Genomic DNA, 20,317 nt, shown 5'->3' on the forward strand with positions numbered 1-20,317 from the left:
ATTAATCTTCCCAACTGTTTCGTATTCATGACTATCTTTTAAAATTAAAATATATATATTTTTATACAGATCGGGGTCTCAAGCTACTTTGCCCAGGCCGGTCTTGAACTCCTGGCCTCAAGTGATCTTCCTATCTAGGCCTCCCAAAGTGCTGGGATGACAGGTCTTGTGAGCCACTGTGCCCAGTCTTGACTATCTTTTCTAACACATTAATCCACTTAAGGTTACTAAAGGATAGGCACTTTGAATTTGTTGGTATGACCTCTAGCCCCTATCAGAACATTCTGATAAGAAATATATTGGCTGGTGATTAAAAGCACACTCAGAGATTGGGCAAAAGCAGAATTAAAAATACAGTCCAAGGGCAGGCATGGGGGCTCACACCTATAAACCTAGCATTTTGGAAAGCTGAGACAGGAGGATCCCTTGAGGCCAGGAATTTGAGACCAGCCTTGGTAACACAGGAAGACTTAATCTCTACAAAAAATAAAAAATTAGCCAGGTGTGGTGGTCCACACCTACAGTCCCAGCTGCTCAAGAGGTCAATGCAGGAAGATCATTTGAACCCAGGAGTTTGAGGCTACAGTACACTATGATCATGTCTGTGACTAGCCATGGCACTGCAGCCTGGGCAACACTGCAAGACTCCATCCCTTAAAAAACAAAAAACAAACAAACAAAACAAAACAAAACAAAACAGCCTTTCTTTTTTTGAGATGAGGTTTTGCTCTTATTGCCCAGGCTGGAGTGTAAGTGCAATGGTGCAATCTCGGCTCACTGCAACCTCTGCCTTCTGGGTTCAAACGATTCTCCTGCCTCAGCCTCCCGAGTAGCTGGGATTATAGGCATGTGCCACCAGGCCTCGCTAATTTTTTTTTTTTTTTTGTATTTTTAGTAGAGATGGGGTTTCTCCATGTTGGTCAGGCTGGTCTTGAACTCCTGACCTCAGGTGATCTGCCCGATTCGGCTTCCCAAAGTGCTGGGATTACAGGTGTGAGCCATTGTGTTCAGCTCTTTTAGTTTTTGAGACGGAGTCTCACTCTGTTGCCAGGCTGGAATGCAGTGGCGCTATCTCGGCTCACTGCAACCTCTGCCTCCTAGGTTCAAGTGATTCTCCTGCCTCAGCTTCCCAAGCAGCTGGGACTACAGGCGCATGCCACCACACCCAGCTAATTTTTAGACAGGGTTTTACCATGTTGGTCAGGATGGTCTTGATTTCCTGACCTCGTGATCCACCTGCCTCAGCCTCTCAAATTGCTGGGATTAAGGTGTGAGCCACCGCATCCAGCCTAAGAAAAGCAACTTTTATATGTAGTCCAAAGATATATACACTAAGTGTCCTCAGTCCTTCTCTGCTCAATCTCTATGTGGCTTGATGCAGGGTAAGTGGATAAAATAATAAAGCCACTTCACAATTTTGAAACTTTACAATAATATCCAATATCTAAAACTTATTTGAAAAGATTCTGGGCCTGGTGCAGTGGCTCACGCCTGTAATCACAGTACTTTGAGAGGCCAAGGCAGGTGGATCACTTGAAGTCAGGAGTTTGAGACCAGCCTGGCCTAGTGAAACCCCATTTCTATTAAAAATACAAAAATCAGCCAGGTGTGGTGCTGTGTGCCTGTAATCCCAGCTACTTGGGAGGCTGAGGCAGAAGAATTGCATGAACCTGGGAGACAGAGGTTGCAGTGACCCGAGATTGTGCCATTGCACTCCAGCCTGGGTAAAAGAGCAAGACTCCATTGCAAAAACATAAAAAAAATAAACAAAAAGAGGCCGGGCGCGGTGGCTCAAGCCTGTAATCCCAGCACTTTGGGAGGCCGAGACGGGCGGATCACGAGGTCAGGAGATCGAGACCATCCTGGCTAACATGGTGAAACCCCGTCTCTACTAAAAATACAAAAAAACTAGCCGGGCGACGTGGCGGGCACCTGTAGTCCCAGCTACTCGGGAGGCTGAGGCAGGAGAATGGCGTGAACCCGGGAGGCGGAGCTTGCAGTGAGCTGAGATCCGGCCACTGCACTCCAGCCTGGGCGGCAGAGCGAGACTCCGTCTCAAAAAAAAAAAAAAAAAAAAAAAAAAGAAAGAAAGATTCTGTTTGTATTACTGTAACATCATCATGTCACTTTTTCGGGGTCTTTCAATGTGGTAGTCTAAACAGTGTCGTCCAGGTATCTAAAGCATATGAAATAGTAGGAGCACAGTGTCTCTGCTATGTAGGTTGTTTAGCAACGTTATTAACTTGAGAGCTTAGGTTTAGTCAGTGCAAACTAAGACAATTCTTCATAGCCTTGTCTGAACAGTCTATAACTAATAACGAAACCTAACATTTAGTGAGCACTCGCTATGAGTCAGTGCTATGTGGTTTAAGACTCACTGCAAACCTATACCATCATGATAGGATCATACAATTGAGGTGTAATTAAACCTTCTCATGCCTACTTTACACCAACCATTAGTCACGCCTGGAATCTGGCCATTTTTTGAGAAAAACATCAGAAGGCAGAATAATTACAGCAGGAAGTAGGCTGGCCTTCAGCATGACCAGTTCAAAACTAGTCTTAGAAAACTACTCACAGGTGTTTGTGCCAAAGTAACAACTGGCCTTAACCTATGCTCCCTGCATCATTAACTTCATTAACTTTATTGTTCCCACAGGAAAGCTGATAAAACAAAGACTGACCTAGTAAGAACCAATTAATAAAACTAATTTTCAAAAGAAAAAAGCTATTAAAATTAATTATGGTCGGGCGTGGTGGTTCATGCCTGTAATCCCAGCACTTTGGGAGGCCGAGGTGGGTAGATTACGAGGTCAGGAGATCGAGACCATCCTGGCTAACACAGTGAAACCCCGTCTCTACTAAAAATATAAAAAACTAGCTGGGCGTGGTGGCAGGCGTCTGTAGTCCCAGCTACTCGAGAGGCTGAGGCAGGAGAATGGTGTGAACCCGGGAGGCGGAGCTTGCAGTGAGCCGAGATCGCGCCACTGCACTCCAGCCTGGGCTATAGAGCCAGACTTCATCTAAAAAAAAAAAAAATAAATAAAATAAAAAAATTATATTGCCTATGACAAGAGAAAAAGCCTTGCATTTAGTAAGCCTTTAAAATACCCTGTTTACAGTAGGATTTTGAAGGTAGTAAGGGCTTAAGTTATGTGGAGTCTTTGGTTTAAACCTTTACAGAGTTTAAAAAAAATCAGCCATCATTATTCTCATGTTAAAATTCTGTATGAACACTCATATAAAGAAGAAAACAGTCGAAAATATTTAAGGCTAAAATTGGAACTTAACGTATTTGTTTCAGAAGTTAACATAGGTCCAGGCATCCTGCAGCTCACCCATATTTTAAATTAGTGAAGAAATATGATACATGCGTGGGTGACGAGAGGGAAAAGGAACAATTTGCTGAAGAAGTCATCTGTGCAGGGAAAGCTAATTGTATCTCACTGAAGACTCAAGCATCAATTTTAAGGGAAAGTTGTCACATTTAGTGTCTTAACTGAAGTTGTCAAACCCAATAATTTTCCAGTCTTTTAATTCATTTATAAGATAGGAAAGGAAAATACAAATACTATTAAAACAATGGGCCCTGTCTTTTAAGGTTTGGCGCTGAGACTCTCTTTGGCTAAAGAGAAAGACGACACCTTCAAAAGCAAAGTATTTCAATGACTGATGCTAAGAGAAGCAATGAGACAGGTCAAGATATGAAAGAGTCGGCCCCAACAAGGCACTTGTCTCCAGGGGGAATGCAGAAAGGAAATGATGCCAAAGAAATTAAAGAAGTCTTAAATACTATTTCCAAAGAGTGAAACAAAAAATTTTAGGAAAAGAGAATCAGAAGACATAGGCATATATGCATGTGCCCGGTGTATGATGTGCGCAGCACAGGATGGGAGCAGAGAGCAGATCTTAGTCTTACTTAACACCCTTGAGGAGACTGACTCTGCACCTCAGAGAGTCACATATTCTAAAGCTCAGAAGGATCTGGGTAGTGCACTTTCAGAATTTAGAAATAGTAAAGGTAATGAACAACCTTTTTTTTTTTTTTTTTTGAGACGAGTCTTGCTCTGTCGCCCAGGCTGGAGTGCACTGGCATGATCTCAGCTCACTGCAAACCCTGCCTCCCGGGTTCAAGTAATTCTCCTGCCTCAGTCTCCCTAGTCGCTAGGACTATAGGCGCCTACCGCCACACATGGTTAATTTTTGTATTTTTAGTAGAGACGGGGTTTCAACCATGTTGGCCAGGCTGGTCTTGAACTCCTGACCTCAAGTGATCCGCCCACCTTGGCCTCCCAAAGTGCTGTGATTACAGGTGTGAGTCACTGTGCCTGACCATGAAACGTTTCTGTAGTCCTGTAGAATAAAATCTATAACATCAGAAACTTCTAATTAAGTCTACCATTGGTATTTTCTATTAAGTCACTTTTGAACTAGAAGAAATCTGAGAGTTAAGAACTGAACTATAATACAAATCTACCAGAGAGTAGACTACTATTAAGAAATACCTGGCTGGGTGCAGTGGCTCACGCCTGTAATCCCAGCACTTTGGGAGGCTGAGGCGGGAAGATCATGAGGTCAGGAGATTGAGACCATCCTGGCTAACATGGTGAAACTCCGTCTCTACTAAAAATACAAAAAATTAGCCGGGTGTGGTGGCGGGCCCCTGTAGTCCCAGCTACTCAGGAGGCTGAGGCAGGAGAGTGGCATGAACCCAGAAGGCGGAGCTTGTAGTGAGCCAAGATGGTGCCAGTGCACTCCAGCCTGGGCGACAGAGCAAGACTCTGTCTCGACAACAACAACAACAAAAGAAATACCTATACCAATCATTATCTGTAAACTATCCCAGCTGCTATGCTCAAGTTCGTAACAGTTTTTAATCATAAGAAAAAAGACAATGTTAAAACACACACATACATACGAGTCAGAAAAGAGAACAAGAGAATGTAAATATTGCTAAAAATTCAATGAATAATAACCATAATCTTACAGAACAAATGTTACTCCTCATATCAACTCAATCCTAAGTGGCCTATGGAACAGGGAAGCAATAAGCAATTTGGTACTAAGGATAAAGGAGGAAAGAATTTTTGATTTTTGATTAGGCTATCATAAAATATAGTGATTAAACATTTCATTTGACTAATGAGATCAAACATAGGTTAGGATTAAGAAACAGAACCTTACACTGTAACAGCAGAAAGTAAATGTCAGAACTATTCTGATACAAATAATGTTCAAGTTAAAAGAATGATGTACACTTATTGCTCTTCCAAAAACAAAGAAGGAAAATCCATGCCAGCCTGGGAAATTTGTTCTGAACAGAATATAGCATATTTAACTATTCTCTACCAATCTAACTTCTTTTTTTTCTCTCCACCCAGAAGACTAACCCCACCTCAGAGTCTCTAGACCTATCTAATCCCATTTTACTGACTCTACTTATTTCAAAAACCCCAAGAAAATGGTGTGCATGATAGAATGCTCTCCTTATTGACATGTAACATCACTGTCTTTTTAAAATCACGCTCATCCTACATATGCTTGCTATGCAGCCAAAATAAAAGCATTCAGTAGCCTGGACTCTCCACTTCTCTTGGCTTCCAGTGTTTCTATTTACACTCAGTCATCTGGACCCTTTGGTAAACTGCGGACCTTTAATGCTACCTGGTGCTGTACATTCTCCCAAGGTGTGGCTCTCTGCCTCAGGTCTTCATCTTCCCCCACTTTCAGCTTTTGTTCAAATTACTAATGTGCACAAGACAATCTCCATTTCCTTATTCACTGCTCTACAACATAACCACAGCTTACTATGTACTTCCTCTAGGAAACCTCCTGGGTTTAACTCAATCCTTTTAATCATTATACACAGCCGGGCAGGAGGATGATGCTCTGGACAACACAAAGAATTTAGTATCTTGCTAAAAATTAGTATACAAATTTATTTTTTTATTTTTATTTTATTTATTTATTTTTTTGAGACGGAGTCTTGCTCTGTCGCCCAGGCTGGAGTGCAGTGGCCGGCTCTCAGCTCACTGCAAGCTCCGCCTCCCGGGTTCACGCCATTCTCCTGTCTCAGCCTCCCGAGTAGCTGGGACTACAGGCGCCCGCCACCTCGCCCGGCTAGTTTTTTGTATTTTTTAGTAGAGATGGGGTTTCACCGTATTAGCCAGGATGGTCTCGATCTCCTGACCTCGTGATCCGCCCGTCTCGGCCTCCCAAAGTGCTGGGATTACAGGCTTGAGCCACTGCGCCCGGCCAAAATTAGTATACAAATTTAACTTACCTTCAGAGAATACTTACAGTTTAATTTGAAATGATTATAGAAACAAAGCAGTAAATGACATGCTTCCATTTCTCTTGGGAAAAACAAGTTTTCTTACAAACAGGTGGAATTTCCTACCTGTTTTCTTTGCCATTCTGAGTCACTGAGTGTCTATCAGCTGTAGTTCTCTCACTGCAAACGTAAGTATTTCGCCGTGTCATTCCACCAGATGCTGTGTTACTCTATAAAAAAGGGCATTTTTGTCTTAATTTGGTAAATACAGTACTATGAGAAAAAATGAACTTATCTACATAAATAGGAATACCACTCTTCTATTTACTTATTTTTTGAGGCAAGGTCTTACTCTGTCACCCAGGCTGGAGGGCAGTGGAGCAATCTTGGCTCTGCCTCCCAGGATCAAGCAATCCTCCCACCATGGCCTCCTAAGTAGCTGCGAATACAGGCATGTGCCACCATGTTTGGCTAATTTTTTTTTTTTTTTTTTTTTGAGACGGAGTCTTGCTCTGTCGCCATGCTGGAACACAGTGGTGCGATCTCGGCTCACTGCAACCTCCCCCTCCCGGGTTCAAGTGATTCTCCTGCCTCCGCCTCCCGAGGTGCCCAGCCTGACAACCTAATTTTAAAATGGGCACCTTCAATAGACATTTCTTTAAAAAAGCTATACAATGGCAGGGTGCGGTGGCTCACGCCTGTAATCCCAATACTTTGGGAGGCCAAGATGGGCGGATATCCTGAGATTAGGAGTTCCAGATCAGCCTGACCAACATGGAGAAACCCCGTCTCTGCTAAAAATACAAAATTAGCTGGGTGTAGTGGTATATGCCTGTAATCCCAGCTACTCAGGAGGCTGAAGTAGGAGAATAACTTGAACCTGGGAGGCGGAGGTCGCGGTGAGCCAAGATTGTACCATTGCACTCCAGCCTGGGCAACAAGAGAGAAATGCAGTCTCAAACAAAACAAAACAAACAAAACAAAACCAAGCTATACATGCGGCCAAGAAGCACATGAAAAGATGCCCAATATCACTGGTTATTAAAGAAATGCAAATCAAAACCATGAGGTACTTCTTCATACCTACTAGGAAAGCTTTAAATAATAAAATAATAATAATTATTAATTGTTGGCAAGAATGTGAAGAAAACAGAGACTCTCACTATTGCTGGATAAAATGGTACAGTTGTGAGGAAAACCGTTTGGCAGTTTACCAAAATATGAAACATGGAGTTACCACATGACTCAACAATTTTATTCTTAGATATATACCCAAGAAAAATGAAAACACAGCCAGGTGCAGCGGCTAATGGCTGTAATCCCAGCACTTTGTAAGGCTAAGGCGGGAGGACTGCTTGAGCCTAGGAGTTTGAGACCAGCCTGGCTGGGCTACACAGGGAGATCTCATCTCTACCACAGCAAACAGAAAAAATAAGCCAGGCATGGTGACGCATGCCTGTGGTTATCAGCTATTTGGGAAGCTGAGGTGGGAGGATCACTTGGGTCTGGGAGGTCAAAGTTGCAATGAGCCGTATTTACACCACTGTACTCTAGCCTAGGTGACAGGAAGACCTTGTCTCTTCCTCAAGAAATAAAAAGAAATTAAAACAAGACCACATAGAAATTTGTACACAATTGTTTATAGTAGCATTATTCATTTTAACGAATACATGGAAATAATATAAATGTCCATCAACAGATGAACAGTTAAATTGTGGCATATACACAGAATGGAATATTACCCCCAAAAGAAACAAAGTACTAATACATGCTACAGGCCGGGTATGGTGGCTCACGCCTGTAATCCCAGCACTTTGGGAGGCTGATGTGGGTGCATCACCTGAGGTCGGGAGTTCGAGACCAGACTGACCAACATGGAGAAACCCCGCCTCTACTAAAAATACAAAATTAGCCAGGAATGGTGGCGCATGCCTGTAATCCCAGCTACTCAGGAGGCTGAGGCAGGAGAATCGCTTGAACCCAGGAGGCGGAGTTTGCAGTGAGCCAAGATCGTGCCATTGCACTCTAGGCAACAGGAGTGAAATTCCATCTCAAAAAAAAAAAAAAGAAAAAAAATACATGCTACAACTTGGATGAATCGTGAACACATTATGCTGAGTTAAAGAAAGAAGCAGACACAAAAGGACACATGTGAAATGATTCCATTTATGTAAAATATTCACAACAGGCAAATCCAGAGAGAGAGAACACAGACTGGTGGTTGCCAGGGCATGAGGGGAGGGGAAGGGAGGGGAGGGGAGCAGAGGAATGGAAAGTGATTACCTAAGAGATACAGGTGTTCTTTTTTTTTTTTCTTTTCTTTTCTGAGATGCAGCCTTGCTCCTTCATCCAGGCTGGAGTGCAGTGGCGCCATCTTGGCTCACTGCAACCTCCGCCTCCCGGGTTCAACTGATTCTCCTGACTCAGCCTCCCGAGCAGCTGGGATTGCAGGCGCCTGCCACCATGACTAGCTACTTTTTGTATTTTTAGTAGAAATGGGGTTTCACCATGATGGCCAGGCTGGTCTCAAACGCCAGACCTTGTGATCTGCCTGCTTTGGCCTCCTAAAGTGCTGGGATTACAGGTGTGAGTCACCGTGCCCTTTCTTTCTTTCTTTCTTTCTTTTTTTTTTTTTTAAAGACAGGGTCTTGCTCTGTTGCTCAGGCTGGAATATGGCGGCGTGACCAAGACTCACTGCAGCCCCAACCTCCTGGGCTGAAACAATCTTCCCACCCAAGCCTCTCAAGCAGTTGGTACCGCAGGTGCGCATCATCATGCTCAGCTATTTTCTTTTTAAATTTTTTCGTAGAGATGAGGTCTCACTTGGGTGCCCAGGCTGATCTCAGATTCTTGGGTTCAAGTGATCCTCCCACCTCAGCCTCCCAAAGCGCTGGGATTACAGGGGTGAGCCACTGTGCCCAGCCTAAACAGATGCTCCTTCTGGGGAGCTGAAAAAGTCCTGAAACTAAAGAGAGGTGCTGGTTGCACAATACTGTGAGTGTACCAAATGCCACCAAATTACCCACTTTAAAATGGTTAATCATTGTCCTGTGGATTCACATGAATTTAACTTCCAAAATAAAAAACTAAAAAGCAAGGAACAAGTCACAGCTATGGACATTTTTTAAATTTTTTGAGATGGAGTCTTGCTTTGTCACCCAGGCTGGAGCGCAATGACACAATCCCAGCTCACTGCAACCTCCGCCTCCTGGGTTCAAGCAATTCTCTTGCCTCAGCCTCCCGAGTAGCTGGGATTATAGAAGCACACCACCAAATCCGGCTAATTTTTGTATTTTTAGTAGAGATGGGATTTCACCATGTTGGCCAGGCTGGTCTCAAACTCCTGACCTCAAGTGATCTGCCCGTCTCGGCCTCCCAAAGTGCAAGGATTACAGCCACTGTGCCCCGCCACAGCTATGGAATTTTATCAGATAATTTTTAAACAAAGATAAAGCAGTCACTTTTACTACAGCATGAGCAGACCATGTACAGAGGAATCCCGAAGATTCATGGGAGAAAATAATAATGTTGTTAACTACCTTTTTTCCTTTGTAAGTAATTTAGTGTGGGTGGACTCATAATACTCATGATTGACTTGCAGAAGGGCAGCGTGCAGACAAGAGCAAAGGGGAAGGGAGGTCATGAAGGCAGGGAACAATGCCCTCATCTTCTCTGGTAACTGTCTATAAACATTGGAGACTGAATTGTAACTGCAGGAGTACGGAAACAACAATCCTATTTTATGGCATTTGGAAGCCAAAATAAACTTTTCACACAGGGTTTACTCTGACTAAGCATAAGGTCAGAGGATAAAACACGCAAAGCCCCTTGGGGTGCTTCATGCACCCAGTTCAGAATGGAACAGTGAAGGGCTTTCAAAGAGAGGAACAGGGCTTCTCCACAGTCTCCTCAGTCCAGGCTTTTTCTGGAGTTGGAGGCAGGCTGCATCATTGTTAATTCTGTAGGGAAAAATGTGCTTATAGAATAATCTTAAGATTGTTGACTTCTCTGCAAGTTATTTAACAGGTTAGATAGAACACACTTCAATACACAGAAAAAAGTTTCTGAAGCTGAACGGATGCAATTTAATGTAGTAAATATTATCTATTTACTGGGGAGATTTTGTTACAGGTAGGGATTAAGAGCTGGATTCAGGTTGGCAGTGTAATTTTAGGCAATTACCCAACTTTTTTTCACCTTAAAATGTAGCTAATCCATGAAAAAGCACTTAGCATGGTCCTTGGCACATGATAAGAACTCAGCCAACACTCTTCATCATTAGAGCCTTTTTAAGACTCAGTGTGAACACCACATCTTTGGGGCACTGGCAGTCAGACCTCCCCGTGTATGCACAGTAGGCTTCTGTCAGCACTGTCATTGTTTTCATTCACTTCCTGTTAGACCATGAGGTCTTTCCATGTCTCAGCACCTGACAACCTAAGGTTCAGCAGGTGTCTGTGAAATAACTGGAACCAGCCCTTGAAATAAAGGATCTATCACCATCTAGTGTCTATGGTGGGTGTGCTATGCTCTGAATGCGTCCCCTCCAAAATTCATGTTGACGCTTTATCTCCCATAGGAGAAAACAGTATTTGGAGGTGAGTCTTTTAGGTGTTTAGGCCATGAGGGCTCCGCCTTCATGAATGGATTAGTGTCTTTTTTTTTTTGAGAAGGAGTCTTGCTCTGTTGTCAGGCTAGAGTGCAGTGGCGCGATCTTGGCTCACCGTAACCTCTGACTCCTGAGTTCAAGCAATTCTCTGCCTCAGCCTCCTGAATAGCTGGGATTACAGGCACCCGCCACCATGCCCGGTTAATTTTTGTATTTTTAGTAGAGATGGGGTTTCACCATCTTGGCCAGGCTGGTCTTGAACTCCTGACCTCTTGAACTCCACCCACCTTGGCCTCCCAAAGTGCTGGGATTACAGATGTGAGCCACCGCTCCTGACCGGATTAGTGTCTTATAAAAGGGCTTGGGGGGTGAGTCCACCCCTTCTGTCCCTTCAGCCACATGAGAACACAGCATTCGTCTCCTCTGGAGGATGCCAGCACCAAGGCACCATCTTGGAAGCAGAGAACAGGGGCCTTGCCAGACACGGAACTTGCTGGTGCCTTCATCTTGGACTTCTCAGCCTCCAGAATTGTTAAGAAATCAATGTCTTTTCTTTATAAATTAGCCAATATCAGGTATTTTGTTACAGCAGCAGGAATGAACTAAAAGAGTGTCAACAACAAATACCTACAATGCAGCAGGTAGGATTTCTATAGGTTAAGATTGGGCATGGTTGTCTAGTGGAGAGGGCATTCCAAGCACGGGAGACCACAGGAGTAAAATGAACACCTGGTGTCCAGCCAGTTCCAACCCTACCACCCTAAGACCACTCTACAGTTCAACAACACTTACACTAGGGACAGTGGAGCTTTTCTTGCGTTCAGGAATATCCGCCTTATTGGGATTACTTGCATTCCCAAGCATGGGACTGGCTGGAGCAATTCCCTTTCCTCCAACAGCACTGCCACTTGATTTCCGGGAGGAAATTCCATCTTCTTTGAGGTCACTATCTGCAGTGCTGGTCTGACTCCTTTTCGGATACGCCACAACAGAAGGAATAGCTGGTCCAGCTAAAATAAAGAGTTCACTTTTTAAATGACTGAATATAGTTTCAAGTTTTATTTTGTGACAGTAACTGTATTTTCTAAGATGATCTAAGGTTGCTATTCACCTAAAAAAATGTAAAACAGTAAAATCCTCTAAGATGTTTCCCACTTATATCTAATGTTTGCCTTATGCAATGAATTCAATATTGAAATTTCACTTAATACCCCAAACTTTTTTTTTTTAATTTTTTTTTTTTGAGATGGAGTCTCGCTATGTCGCCCAGGCTGGAGTGCAGTGGCGCCATCTCGGCTCACTACAAGCTCCACCTCCTGGGTTCACGCCATTCTCCTGCCTCAGCCTCCCGAGTAGCTGGGACTACAGGCGCCCGCCACCACGCCCGGCTAATTTTTTGTATTTTTTTTAGTAGAGACGGGGTTTCACCGTGTTAGCCAGGATGATTTCGATCTCCTGACCTCCTGATCCGCCCGCCTCGGCCTCCCAAAGTGCTGGGATTACAGGCTTGAGCCACCGCGCGCAGGCAATACCCCAAACTTTCTACTTAAAATACAGTAAGTGTTTAGAGTTGTCCTTTGGAAACATCTTAAGGTGGTGGTACTGTATAGATTCAAACTAATTAGATGCACACATAACAAGCAGAATCAACCAGTTCATCTTGCACATCTGAGTGAATTACATCCTCTTTTTGTAGGAGAGATGCCATCACCTTTTGGAAGAGAAAAGTATCGATTTTATGGGCTACTTCTTTTGTAGTTTTATCTTGGATCTTTTTAAAAGCGCTCATAATCTTCTAGATAAACAGGAGTTTGAGTAGACAGGGGAAGGTATAGAAGCAGAGGAATCATGCAAGTGACAGGGAGGAAGTCGGTGGAGGTCACTAGTCATTCCTGCCACTCCAGGAGTGTGTCCAGGGATATGTGCCTAGGGACATGTAGATGACAGACTGATGTCCTGTAGTAAACCATATAGAGACTCCAACAGCAGCACAGGAGATTCAGAGTGCAAAGAATTTTGGAAATGAACATGACAACTAGTGTATGCCTCAGATATGATAATCCAGTGGTAATCTTAAAGGACAGCATCAAATGCTCTTTTTTTTTTTTTTTTTTTTTGAGACGGAGTCTCGCTCTGTCGCCCGGCTGGAGTACAGTGGCCGGATCTCAGCTCACTGCAAGCTCCACCTCCTGGGTTTACGCCATTCTCCTGCCTCAGCCTCCCGAGTAGCTGGGACTACAGGCGCCCACCACCTCACCCGGCTAGCTTTTTGTATTTTTTAGTAGAGATGGGGTTTCACCGTGTTAGCCAGGATGGTCTTGAACTCCTGACCTCGTGATCCGCCCGTCTCAGCCTCCCGAAGTGCTGGGATTACAGGCTTGAGCCACTGCGCCCGGCTCTTTTTTTTTTTTTTGAGACTGAGTCTAGCTCTCTCACCCAGGCAGGCGTGCAGTGACTCGATCACGGCTCACTGCAACCACCACCTGCCGGGTTCAAGGGATTCTCCAGCCTCAGCCTCCGGAGTAGGGGAAACTACAGGCGCGTGCTGGCTAACTTTCATTTGAATTTTTTTTTTTTTTTTTTAGTAGAGACGGGGTTTCACAGTGTTAGCCAGGATGGTCTCGATCTCCTGACCTCGTGATCCGCCCACCTTGGCTTCCCAAAGTGCTGGGATTACAGGAGTGAGCCACTGCACCCGGCCTGTTTTTTCTAAGGCAGAAGAGAATTTATATTTTAAATATATTAAAGGTGGGAGGTGCGTGGTAGCTCACGCTTGTAATTCCAACACTTTGGGAGACTGAGATAGGAGGATAGCTTGGGCTCAAGAGTTTGAGGCTGCATGTGGTTTGCGTGACAGAGAAACTGTCTCAATAAATAAATTTAAAAAACAAACAAAAAAACGGGAGTGGGGAGGAGCTAGTTCTTAGACAAAAATCTAAATGGCAAACCTATCCGGAACTGAATTAAAAGTAAATAAGGGCTTAATTTTATTCATGGGAGAACAAGTAAGTTTTTTGTTTATTTATGGGAGAACAACAACTAAGCTTTTAGTTTAGTCATTTTAACATATAAAACAAAAACTTAACCAAGTATAAGGTGATAGTAGCCTCAATGCGTATCTTTCTTCCCAAAACCATGAGAGGTCTACTGACATTGTGAACTTTCAGGTTACTACTGATTTACTTTCAAACTTTTATTTGTATTTAGAAAATATAAAACCTTTTAAGATTTGAGATTCTGAAGAGAAACAGACATTGATCTAATCCACTGACCTCGTTCAGATTTCCCCAGTTTCACTTGTACTAATTTGTAAGTCTGTGTATTTCATTCTATACCCTTTCATTCCACTTTCAGATTCATGTGGTCACCACCAGTCAAGATACAGAACATTTCCATTTCAAAGACCCTGTCGACTACCCTTTCATAGCCACAGCCACTTCCCTCTTACTTTAACTCCCTTTTGTTAAACCCCTGCAACCACTAACCTGCTCGTCATCTATAGAATTCTGTCATTTCAAGAATGTTACGTGAATGGGCATCCATGGAATGTAACCTTTTGTGTACTTTCACCCAGTATAACTCCCTTGAGATCCGAGTTGTGTACATCATAGTTTGTTCCTATTTTTTTTTTTTCCCCAGACGGAGTCTCGGTCTGTGGCTGTGGAGTGCAATGGCGTGATCTTGGCTCCCTACAACCTCCACCTCCTGGGTTTAAGCGATTCTCTTGCCTCAGCCTCCCGAGTAGCTGGGACTACAGGCGCCTGCCACCACGCCCAGCTAATTTTTTGTATTTTTAGTAGAGACGGGGTTTCACCATGTTGGCCAGGATGGTCTCAATCTCTTGACCTCATGATCAGCCCGCCTCAGCCTCTCAAAGTGCTAGGATTACAGGCGTGAGCCACACCAGGCCTGTTCCTTTTTATTGTGAGTAGTAGTCCACGGTATGGGTGTGTCACACAGAAATTTCTTTTTCTTTTCTTTTCTTTTTTTTCTTTTTTTTTTGAGATGGAGTCTCGCTCTGTTGCCCAGGCTGGAGTGCAGTGGCACGATCTTGGCTCACTACAAGCTCCATCTCCCAGGTTCACGCCATTCTCCTGCCTCAGCCTCCCGAGTAGCTGGGACTACAGGCACCCTTCCCCCAAGCCCGGCTAATTTTATTTTTGTATTTTTAGTAGAGATAGGGTTTCACCGTGTTAGTCAGGATGTTCTTGATCTCCTGACCTCGTGATCCACCTACCTCGGCCTCCCAAAGTGCTGGGATTATAGGCGTGAGCCACCGTAACCAGCCAGAAATTTCATTTTTACGTAATCAAATTTGTAAGTCTTTTATTTCATGGGTCTGGTGTTTGGGGTGACAGAAACACCTTCACCAGTCCAAGTTATAAAGCAAATAATCCCATGTTTTCTTTCAATATTTCTGGAGTTTTATTTTTTATATTTGTATCTTAACTCCAATTGGAATTCATCCTTGTATAAGATGTGAGAAACTGATCCAAATTAATTTTTTTTGAGAACTACCAAACTGCCCCAATACCACTCATTGATTGGTAAACAGTGATTTTTTTTTTCCATTTTTTAAAAAACAAGCTAAAGAACCCCTTGAAAGTCAGATGAAGATCACCATTCACAGAAAAAGTGTATACACACATATGGAGTGTTCACATGTGGGTCTCAAATTAGGAAGGACAGCTACAAATTACATTGTGGCTTTAGAGAAGAAGCAGGCACCCATGCAGAGGTCAACATCCATAGGCAGAGAAAAAGGGAGAGGTGAGATGAGGCAGGATGAGGTGAAAGCTGGCCTGGCTATACAGGCTTGCCTGCCTTCAGAAATTCCAAGAAAGATGAGGATTATGAAAAAGCTACTCCAGTGAGGTGCTTCAGTGGAGAAAACCAAAGGGCTGGACCAGGAGGCTTGAGCTCTGCCCCAGGTGTTTCTCATTTACTATGAAACCTTGGGAGACTTGGTAATCTCTCTTGGTCTATTTCTTTAGAGATAAAACAAGAAATTTGGTGAGTGTACAATACCATGTCTAAAGCTCTTTTTATCTCTAAAATTGAGCTGGGGGAGAAAAAGGCACTAATAATCTGGATAAAATCTATGTGCTTAAGGAAGAACTAACTTACTAACATATTCCTTAGAGAAATGTGAAAATCCTGTTGTCAGGTTTCTTCCAGGATTTAGAGACAATTTAAAGCAGACGGTTTCAGGGCATTTAATTGCCATGTGGTCCACAGGCACTAGAAACCCCCTTGTTAGTGACTAACATGAACACAAAAAAGGCAGACCTAGATCAACACGTCACCTACAAATGCTAGGAGCATAAATCCTGATGTCAGATGAGTTCTGAGCTACAGCAGGCAGTGTAGATGGTTTACTAGTGATATTAGTACACTGTTGCTTCAGTCTAAACCATGTAGAAAGGCAGGCAATGGAAGGAAGAGAAACGGAAATCAAGCCAAAAGTCATTATTTTTAGTACGAAATCAAAGACTGTCCACACCTACAATGCTCTGTGCAGTCCTAAGTATCACATCTCAAGATGAAAGTATTAAGATGGAAAATGTCCAGAGAAGAGAAATAAAATGAGGCCGAGTGCAGTGGCTCACGCCTGTAATTCCAGCACTTTGGGAGGCCGAGGCAGATGGATCACCTGAGTTCAGGAGTTTGGTACCAGCCTGGCCAAATGTGGTGAAATCCTGTCCCTACTAAAAATAAAAAAATTAGCCAGGCATTGTGGTGCAGGCCTGTAGTCCCAGCTACTCGGGAGGCTGAGGCAGGAGAATTGCTTGAAACCAGGAGGCAGAAGTTGCAGTGAGCCCAGATCACACCATTGCACTCCAGCCTGGGCGACAGGAGTGAAACTCCGTCTCAAAAAAAAAAAAGAAAAAAGAAAAAAAAGAAATAGATTTGGTTCCCGCATCCTGGAATAGTAGAATTAAAGGAAATATCTGCAATGTTAACATTTATAGTTATGGGCGAGTAAACACACATGCTAGCCTCAGGACTCTGACACACAGACTGCCTTGAAGGCACAGCAACTGTAGAGCCTGGTAAGCCTATCCTTTGGGGGTCTTATGTCTCATAAAGGACTGGCTTCTAGGTGAAGTTTAAAAGGGAGGGTGGCTTAACCACACTAACAGCAAGAGTATGGATGAGAATGACACAGTAAAACATTTAAACCAATTAAGGCAAAACTGAGGTTCCATATATTCTCCAAGGCTGCTCTGTCCATTATGATAGTTACTGGCCACAACTGGCTATATATATATATATATATATATATACTACACTTAAGTAAAAAAAATTACTATCATTATTATTATTATTATTTTTGAGATGGAATCTCACTCTGTCACCAGGCTGGATAGAGTGCAGTGGCACGATCTTGGCTTACGGCAACCTCTGCCTCCTGGGTTCAAGCGATTCTCCCATCTCAGCCTCCTGAGTAGCTGGGATTACAGGCACATGCCACCATGCCCAGCTAATTTTTTTATTTTTAGTTGAGATGGGGTTTCACCATGTTGGTCAGGCTGGTCTTGAACTCCTGACCTCGTGATCCATACGTCTTGGCCTCCCAAGGTGCTGGAATTACAGGCGTGAGCTACCGCGTCTGGCCAGTAAAATTTTAAAAGGGTAAAAATCAGCCAGCCAAAGCCAATTACAGGCTCAAACCTGTAATCCCAGCACTTTGGGAGGCCAAGGTGGGTGGATCATCTGAGGTCAGGAGTTCTAGACCAGCCTGGCCAACATGGTGAAATCCCGTCTCTATTAAAAATACAAAAATTGGCCAGGTGTGGTGGTGTGTGCCTATAATCCCAGCACTTTGGGAGGCCAAGGTGAGTGGACTGCTTGAGCTCACAAGTTCAACACCAGCCTGCCCAATATGGTGAAACCCAGTCTCTATTAAAAATACAAAAATTAGCCAGGCATGGTTGTGCACGCCTGTAATCCCAGCTACTCAGGAGGCTGAGCAGGAGAATCGCTGGAACCTGGGAGACGGAGGTTGCAGTGAGCCAAGATCACGCCACTGCACTCCAGCCTGGGCGACAGAGCCAGATTCCATCTCAAAAATAAATAAACAAATAAAAATTAAAAAATAAAAAATAAAAAGGGGAAAAATCATTTCCTCAGTTCAAGTACTTGATAGCCACAAGTGTGCAGTAGCTACTTGACTGGACTGCACAGATATACGAAACTGTAATGATCACAGAAAGTTCTACTGGACAGTGCTACTCTACAAAGTAAATCCAATGCAGAGGTGAAGAGAGTAAACAGCATGGTGGCTCATGTCTGTAATCCTAGCACTTTAGGAGGTTGAGGTGAGAAAATCACTTGAACTTGGGAGTTTGAGACCAGTTTGGGCAACATAGTGAGACCCCCCCATCTCCATTTAAAAAAAAAAGAAAAACTACAGATTAAAGCTGAGGTTCTAGAATGGCAAGTGGAAAGGTTTCCACTCAACTAAGCTTTATCCAGCAAAAATCTACGGAATGTACAAAGAAGAACAGAGCCTTGAAGTAATATGTAATCATGGAAGCACCTGCAGGAATACTAAGAAAAAATGCTGGCCAGGCATGGTGGTTCATGCCTGTAATCCCAGCACTTTGGGAGGCCGAGGCGGGCAGATCACTTGAGGCCAGGAGCTGAAGACCAGCCTGGCCAAATGTGGTGAAACCCCGTCTCTACTAAAAATACGAAACTTAGCCAGGCATGGTGGTACATGCCTGTAGTCCCAGCTACTCGGGAGGCTGAGGCAGGAGAATTGCTTGAACTTGGGAGGTGGAGGCTGCAGTGAGCCAAAATTGTGCCACTGCACTCCAGCCTGGGCAACAGAGCGAGACTCTGTCTCAAAGAAAAAAAAAAAAAAAAAGAAAGAAAGAAAAGAAAAAGAAAAAAGGGAAGGAAGGAAATAAATAAATAAATAAATGCCAAGAAAGGACATCAAGCCAAGCTCTGAGCAAGAGAATGCTTCCCAGTGCTAGGAGACCTCTTGCCTGGACTCTAAGAGAAGGCACTGGGATACTCCAAAACTTACCATGGTCACTGTAGCGTCTTTGCTTCTGGCTTGAAGAAACACTTCTCTGCACTTTGTGGTGAGGAGACTGGCCAGTACTGTTGTTGAGATCACTGCTTGGCCTAACCTTAGCAAGTGAAAGATTGCTGCTAGAACTGGAATCACTAGCATCCAGCTAAGAGAAAATGAGAAAAACAGAGCAAACCACAACACGAACCCAAATGGTTTATTAGGAAGTTAAACTTTTCATTAACACAGACCTCTCATAAACCGTTCATTCAGAGAGAGGAGGAATCACAATGTACAAAAATGACAACCCTAAACTCAAGCAAAAGCAGTTTCCTGACTGCTAGAAAGACACTACAGGTAATGTATGTGTGATTTTCTTCCCAGGCTTTCTCAAATTTAACTTTAAATGCTCTATTTACTTCATCTGATGCTTTACGTCATTTCTAAGCTATTAATGACTATAGGTTAATTTATGAAAGACCAGGTTTATGACAATATCCATCTTTTTTTTTTTTTTGAGACAGAGTCTCACTCTGTCACCCAGGCTGGAGTGCAGTGGTGCGATCTTGGCTCACCGCAACCTCCACCTCTCAGGGTCAAGTGGTTCTCTTGCCCCAGCCTCCCAAGTAGCTGGGATTACAGGTACGCGCCAACACGCCCGGCTAATTTTCTGTTTGTTTGTTTGTTTGTTTTAGCAGAGACAGAGTTTCCCTATGTTGGCCAGTCTGGTCTTGAACTCCTGGTCTCAAGTGATCTGTCCACCTTGGCCTCCCAAAGTGCTGGGATTACAGGTGTGAGCCACCACACCTGGTCAATATCCATCATTAAGGGTTAAGTTAAAATAGCTTATAATAGTCATAGGATTTAGATTTGCTATTTGCAGGTAAATCTAAAAAATGATATTATCAAATGTTACAAATATTCAAAAGACAAAAACTAAGAAAACAGTTTATATAAACTAATAATTACATAAAGGGTATTTCAGCTCTTTCTCTCTGATTACTCTTACCTCTGAAGATTTTCTCCCCAATAACAAATATGTAGCTGTGATTTCATCATATTTCATTTTACTAAGAGATTCTTGAATTTCTTCTTGTGAATATCCCATTCCCACCATAATATCTAAAAGAAAGGCATAACACAGTTTATGTGTTTTGTTTGGGTAAGAAATCATCCTTTTTTTTTTTTTTTGAGACAGAGTTTTGCTCTTGTTGCACAGGATGGAGTGCAATGGCGTGATCTCGGCTCACCGCAACCTCCACCTCCTAGATTCAAGCAATTCTCCTGCCTCAGCCTCCCAAGTAGCTGGGATTACAGACATGCGCCGCCACACTCGGCTAATTTTGTATTTTTAGTAGAGATGGGGTTTCTGCATGTTGGTCAGGCTGGTCTCGACCTCCTGACCTCA

At 43.4% G+C, this 20,317-nt stretch overlaps 1 protein-coding gene across 17 annotated transcripts in view; it reads right to left on the bottom strand.

The window, feature by feature from the left end:
* The window catches only part of MARK3 (microtubule affinity regulating kinase 3), a 124,617-nt gene that overhangs the window by 19,987 nt on the left and 84,313 nt on the right, over nt 1-20,317 (bottom strand). For 15 of the 17 annotated variants that reach the window (XM_033191169.1, XM_033191165.1, XM_033191172.1 and 12 more), the window contains 4 exons: nt 19,919-20,031; nt 18,922-19,075; nt 11,676-11,893; nt 6,401-6,504 (listed from right to left, as the gene is read on the bottom strand). In XM_033191169.1, the coding sequence (XP_033047060.1) occupies nt 6,401-6,504; nt 11,676-11,893; nt 18,922-19,075; nt 19,919-20,031 (589 nt within the window). The remainder of the gene's footprint in view (nt 1-6,400; nt 6,505-11,675; nt 11,894-18,921; nt 19,076-19,918; nt 20,032-20,317) is intronic. The other 2 variants (XM_033191170.1, XM_033191167.1) reach the window with 1 other exon arrangement.

The sequence above is a fragment of the Trachypithecus francoisi genome, unplaced genomic scaffold (genome assembly GCF_009764315.1).
Source record: "Trachypithecus francoisi isolate TF-2019V2 unplaced genomic scaffold, Tfra_2.0 Lachesis_group3, whole genome shotgun sequence".
NCBI classification, from domain to species: domain Eukaryota; kingdom Metazoa; phylum Chordata; class Mammalia; order Primates; family Cercopithecidae; genus Trachypithecus; species Trachypithecus francoisi.